Here is a 6,835-nt window from a genome sequence, read left to right as displayed (position 1 = left end):
AACGGTTAGAGTTTTAAAAACACAATTTGAAATTTGTTGATAGTTTTTTTATGACATTTATATGGAATAGGTACAAAAGTTTTAAAATTATGAACTATTGTTAGAAGTATTAAAAACGGTTTAGGTTTATCGATTTTTTTTTACTTGCAATAATTTATAAGTATTCGGTAATGAAACTCAAAAACTCAGCTTATATACATCCTCTCTAATTTTTCTTCTTCCAAAAAAGGTATAGAAAACGTACGCACACGGCACACATGCATATATGTATTCTGTGTGCATATATGCATAATGCATTTAGGAAAAAAAGATTATAAAGCCATACATCTTAAAAACAAATCTCAAACATATTTTATTACACACACATCCTGGTTAATTTATGTGTGATAAATTAAAGTGGTTCATGTAATCATGTGTATGAAGCATTTATTTTATTAATTGTTCATATTTTAAAAAAATTATGTATAGATTTTTTACATTAAAACCCATCAAACTATTTTTTCATGTATCTTTCAGTTTTGTATCATTTAGCTACACATATTTAACTTATATAACATGTTGATATATAACTTATATAACATGTTTAGGTTACATACATAAATGGACAAGCATACTAATTTGTTCGATTTTTTTTTTTAATTTCAAAAGAGAGTTAGTAGAAATACAGTCTTGTGAATTGATAATGCCTAATATGTGTATATATAAGAGGTGGCGGGGTGGGAACGTTATACTATCACGGAAAGAAGTTCAACGCGTGATGGGCCACCGCCGGGAAGAAGTTCAACGCGTTATATTTTCACGAAATCCGATTTTCGTTATTTTTATCACGCGTTATTGTTTGGTATTGTGAGTGTAATTGTTGGTTGGGGGAAATTGTTGGGTGTGCCGGTGTGGTGGTGAGTGATGACCACCCCCACTAAAAAAGGTTGTGAGTGATGAAAAAATGGTCGATGACATGGTGGAACTTGATTGGTGCTTGTGAGTGATAGATTCTATCACTAGTGAACCACCCCCCCTCCCCTAAGTGTGTGTATATATATGGGTAGGGATAGTGTATATTAATCCAGAAGTGTGAGATATGTAACACCATATAAACACCGTATAACACAATGTAAGACCATATAACACTATATAACAATATATAACACTATACATCTATCATAGACATGTTATCAGACAAAATATTGTGTTATATTTGTTATATAGTGTTATATATGGTGTTATATGGTGTTACATAGTGTTATATATAGTGTTATAATACACACTTCTCACACTTCTAAATTAATGTACAAGATCCTCTACCTATATATCTATATATATATATATATATGTATATATTATACAGCAATCACCATAACCCCACACCCACCTTTCATTTAGTCTTGCAGCTGTCAAACCCAACCTCTTTATTATTAATAATTTAATATACAGCAAATAATAGTTTGCAACTTTCAGGATTCTTTCTATCCCAACCGCACTTTTTAGATTTTTAACTTATAAAGCACCAAAAAAATATACAAACTCAAGCTATATATATCACAAAACATTGTTTCTCTTTTTCATCATATCTACACCATCTTAGTTTTCTTTTCCACAAACACAATTTAATATAGGGGGAGATCTTTAATTTATTAACAACTTTTGTTATTGCTTATGATCAAAGTCCAGAAGACTTAAATCAAGTGTTTATTGTTCATGGCATACGGGCAACATTATCGATCTCCATTTGGGGACACGACTCTAACGAAAGTGTTCGTTGGAGGGCTCGCATGGGAGACACCCGTCGAAGAAATGCGTACTTATTTTGAGCAGTTTGGTCACATTCTTGAAGCTGTAATAATCATGGACAAGATCACTGGCAAGTCTAAGGGTTATGGATTTGTAAGCTCAATATATATGCAACATATATATACTATTTATTAATTGGTATATATTATTAATTGTCTATCATTATGTTTTTTTTAATGAAAAAGGTGACATATGATGATGCTGAATCTGCAAAGAGAGCTTGTATTGATCCAAATCCTATGATAGATGGAAGAAGAGCTAATTGTAACATTGCATCTCAAGGTTGTATTTTTTTAGAAAATGTATATATAGAAATACAAAGTCTTTGTTGTGATGAATATTTGTTTATAGTTTGTTTGATTTAATATAGGAAAAATCAAGGGGGCATTGAACCTCAAGGCAGGACACAACGACTCGTCGTCGTACCAGGAAGTGGCACCGCCGCTAGCACAGCCACCACCATCGTCGGCCGTCTTTCCACATTATGGGTGAGTTTCTCAATCATACATAAACATGGTGATCATGGTTCAAGGTACATCTTTTTGAAGATAAGGGTTTTGTTCATAGCAAAATGAATATATTTAGAAACAACATTTGCAACAAGGTGAGTATATAAACCGAATAATTGAACATTACTAGAATAACTGAAAAAAAAAAGATGAATTGGAATAATTAACCGAACCAATTAAGAAATGATAATTTGGCTATGACTTTTTTACAAGTAATTTTTATGTTTTGTTATGGTTGTGTTTGTATAAATCACTGAATTAAACAAATTGACATTACATTTGTATTGTTTTAAATTTGTAAATAATATGTAATTGGTCAAACAAACCAACTTTTACAGTTAGGAAATTAGTTGTACCGTTTATAATGGAAACAAATTGATTATAAAAAAAAAAAAAAAAAAAAAAAAAAAAAAAACTAAAACATCATTTATAACTTTGGTTTTAATTTATAATTAAATCAAACGAAACCAACTCATACTCACCTAATTGGTATTTTTTTTAATATTGCATAAACATTTATCTGTCATAAAATAAATGTGACATGTATACGTGACATTCCAACACATATAAGTGGGCAACATGTAAACATTAGACTTTTAAATTAAAACTATTTAATTAAATTAAAATAGTTGACATCATATTTTTAAAATAAAAATTATAACATATTCTATCAATTAATTGAGTCATGTGTGGATAATATAAGACTTTGTTTAAATTGTATTATTCAATTTAATCTCTTACAATTAATTTTAAATTAATTAATATTTTTAATGATTTAAATTACCATGGTTGGATATCAGCTGCTCTTACATTGAATGGTTATGGTGGGTTAGCATCATACATTCATATTCATGACACTTCAGAATTAAAAACATTTTCCTTTTTTATATTTATTTATATACTGCTGATCAATCTTATTTATGCAGGTATGCAACTTACCCCCAAGAATATGGCTACAATTATGTAAGATTTCAAACAATTTTGCAAACTATTAATAATCACTACACTAAATTCAGTAAAAATATGTGTTGGGTATCAAAAAAAAAAAAAAAATCACAAAAAATAACTATTCTAAACTTGTGTCTTTGCCATTATAATCAACCTTATTTTTTCAAAACAACTAACTTTCAAATTCTTGACAAAACTATCGAAAAACCATCGAGATTGCATACTTTTTACTCATGGTTGTAAAAATCCTGACTAGCTTCTGATTAGTCGCCGATTAATCACTAATCGGAGGTTCACCGATTAATTGCTAGGCGGCCAATTGCGGTTCTATTTTGGCGAGATCCCGGGGAAATTTTGGCTAGATTCTGCCTAAATTTCAACCAAACCTTATAAATTCATGTCAATTACTTAAAAAATGGTCAATGAGGGGTTAAAACATATCTACTTTAAAAAACAACATATAAAAATGTGGGTGTCTGTATAACTAAAAGATACATATAAAGATCCTAATCAAAATTAATTCCAATTAATCGCTAGTCGGTACCCCACCGACCGACTAACGCCTAACGATTCTTCCAACACTGCTTGTTAGTCGATAGTAAGCAATCCATCAATTATAAACTAGTTATTATCAAGAACGCGACGTTTGTCAAGTTTCAAAATCTCGACCAACACAATGAATAATGTGTCACGTTCATGACGCTAGGGCCTTGATATCAAAATCTTGACGCTTATCGTCACGTTTTAACGACCGTATTTTTATAAAAGGTGATTATAATAGTAAAAACAGTATTTTTAGTGATTTTCCATTTTGGTATTGAATACATATGCATTAAATATTGTACATCATGCTTTAAAAGTAGTTAATTTAATTGTTGTATACATTGATTGTTATACAGGTAATGTACAATCCAGCAATGCAGTATCCATACTATGGGCCCACATCCACACCAATGTCCTCACCATATTACTATGGGTACTCCCCCACCCAAGTACCTACACCAAGGGGTGCATTAACACCCCAGGCGCAACCAATTCACCAGCCTTCTTATCTGTGCTATCCTACGCAGCCACCTCCTCTCCTAGTCCTTCCTTCACCCTCTCCTACGAGTAAGAATTTATCTAAAAATTAAAATGTATCATGTAATAATATTTATAACTCAATTTAAATTGTAAATTATTTTTCGTTACTTTCATTTTAAGCATATGTTTTTTATCTTTTATAACATGATAATATACTTTATTGCAATGCTACAAAATTAAGGTATATTATTTGAAATGAATGACATGACCACATGATGGGCATATGTAGCTAGTTAGTTTATGTATTTTACCCAAATAACTACTAAATGTATTAACCATTAAACTAACTTTTGCTAATTTAAAATCTAGATAAAATAGTTGAGATTGGATAGTTTTACGATTATTATCAACCGAATAAAAATTATAACAATCTAGCCGTTAAAAACGTGACTTGTTGTCGAGATCTAGATAGTTGATTGTGATATGGAAATCTCGACGTGCATTTTGTTTTCGATGATTAAGTATAATTTTTAACAGGTTGCTGTAAAGTATACTTTTTAACATGATCTTTACAGTAACCTGTTAAGTATAATTTTTAACAGGTTACTCTAAAGATCATGAAAAGTGTACAATCTCGATGGTTTATTGAGATTTTGGTGGTTATTTAGTTTGTTTTTAAATCAAAAAGATTGATGAGAATGATAGATTCATTTTATTCAAAAACAACTATTTTGGTGTGTGCCCTCCACATTGAAATTGTCAAGATGTTGCACATATATCCAACCATGAAACACATGTTTGTAGAAATGATTAAGTATAATTTTTAACAGGTTGCTGTAAAGTATACTTTTTAACATGATCTTTACAGTAACCTGTTAAGTATAATTTTTAACACGTTACTGTAAAGATCATGAAAAGTGTACAATCTCGATGGTTTGTTGAGATTTTGGTGGTTATTTAGTTTGTTTTTAAATCAAAAAGATTGATGAGAATGATAGATACATTTTATTCAAAAACAACTATTTTGGTGTGTGCCCTCCACATTGAAATTGTCAAGATGTTGCACATATATCCAACCATGAAACACATGTTTGTAGATGTTGGGTAAATGATGTGATGATGCATGTGCATAAAGAGAGTAGATGTGTGCATGTGAGAGATTATGAGTTGTAAGGGACCATATGGGATGATAGAGTCAATGATGAAAGATGAATGCCAAGAGTTTGTAGACCAAAACTAGAGAGTCAAATTAACAGTTTGCAATCCATGTGATTTTAGATCCCATTGTCTCTTTTAGTGTTTTTTTTTTTTCAAATTTTGGTTGGTTTATGCTCCTAAAATCTGATTCACTAGTCTTGTGTATGATGATAATATCCGATACGATAAATAACGGGTTAACTTCTTTACCGAGTCATTTTGCCAGACTTCCTTGCATAGAGTTGAAAACATGTCAAGCTCGAGTCTTGGTATAGTGTTACAACTCATTTTCTTTCCCGGGGTAGTTGTGGTTTTTGATCTTTGAATCACTAGAAGCATAACATCGAGTCCAACATTGTCACACTCTTGAACCATGTAAAACTCACATTTAAAGAAACTGGTACTACATTCTTAAGATAAACGAGAATAAGTTGAATCATCAAGTCATCAGCGCTCTATTATTCGTATAGAATATATATTATTCATAAGTTAATTATGATTACAAAATACAAATAATGATATAAAGTTTAAGAAGGCACAAACACTTGAACGAGGGACTTTTAATTATTCGATCAATTTAATATGTTTTCTATAACATCACTATCTAACCATTTATCTATATAAAATACAACTCAAATTTGTTCATTCTCATTCTCATATCAATACAAATTGTAGTTGTTATTTTTAGGATTTTGCCTTCAAAATTTGAAAAAATTTCTATTGTTTTCAGGTTTACACAGGTCAAAAAAGTTCACTAAAGAAAGTGATAATGCTGAAATACCTGCAGGGACCCCAAATGCTTTAAACTAAGAAATGATTAAATTTTTGAACAAATGTATTTGAATATTATTGAAAGGCTAGTGATGACAATTTTGTACAAATCAGTCATTTGTTTAAATTTAAGACATTTCGTGCTTTTTGTAAAAAAAATGTTTATATGTATTTCGTCTTTTGACTTTGTTGTAATTCACATGATGTAATATATTTTATTTTAAACAATGGTTTTAATGACTTGTATATTTTGGGACAAAACATCAAATACAAATACCCTTATCATACAAAACGTACGAATAAGGTGAAAAGGTAAAAAAAAAATGAGGTGACATTTTCGTATTATTTACCCATAGAGTAATTATCAAAATTACCCTACAAATGATCTTCTATGAAAATTTTGATGGTGCAGAGTAATTTTGTAAAATGATCTTGTAGGGTGATTTTGATCTTATAGATTAATTTTGATTATGAGGGTAATTTTGTACAGTATCATAATTACTCTACAAATGATCTTGTAGAGTAATTTTGAATTGTATGTTGTTTGATAAACTTGTAGAGTAATTTTGATAATTACCCTACAATATCATTTTACAAAA

General features: G+C 30.0%; 1 protein-coding gene across 1 annotated transcript; it reads left to right on the top strand.

Annotated features, from left to right (window-relative positions):
* Window positions 1-1,552: 1,552 nt before the first annotated feature.
* LOC110883803 (RNA-binding protein 38) lies at window positions 1,553-6,482 on the top strand. The gene is made up of 6 exons (XM_022131453.2): window positions 1,553-1,881; window positions 1,974-2,070; window positions 2,159-2,276; window positions 3,224-3,260; window positions 4,145-4,355; window positions 6,196-6,482. The coding sequence occupies exons 1-6, from the start codon at window positions 1,696-1,698 to the stop codon at window positions 6,273-6,275; spliced, it is 729 nt and encodes a 242-aa protein (XP_021987145.1). The 5' UTR covers window positions 1,553-1,695; the 3' UTR covers window positions 6,276-6,482.
* Window positions 6,483-6,835: the final 353 nt, after the last annotated feature.

Source organism: Helianthus annuus, chromosome 10 (assembly GCF_002127325.2).
Source record: "Helianthus annuus cultivar XRQ/B chromosome 10, HanXRQr2.0-SUNRISE, whole genome shotgun sequence".
In the NCBI taxonomy this organism is placed as follows: Eukaryota; Viridiplantae; Streptophyta; class Magnoliopsida; order Asterales; family Asteraceae; genus Helianthus; species Helianthus annuus.
Note: the sequence above shows the minus strand (reverse complement) of the source record. Positions and strands in the feature narration are given on the sequence as shown.

Excerpts from the sequence above, each read along its gene's own strand:
- LOC110883803 (XM_022131453.2), top strand. The coding sequence starts at position 1,696 with ATGGCATACGGGCAACATTATCGATCTCCATTTGGGGACACGACTCTA. Across the intron at positions 2,071-2,158 it reads TTGTAACATTGCATCTCAAG|GAAAAATCAAGGGGGCATTG; the intron begins GTTGTATTTTTT and ends GATTTAATATAG. Across the intron at positions 2,277-3,223 it reads GCCGTCTTTCCACATTATGG|GTATGCAACTTACCCCCAAG; the intron begins GTGAGTTTCTCA and ends TTATTTATGCAG.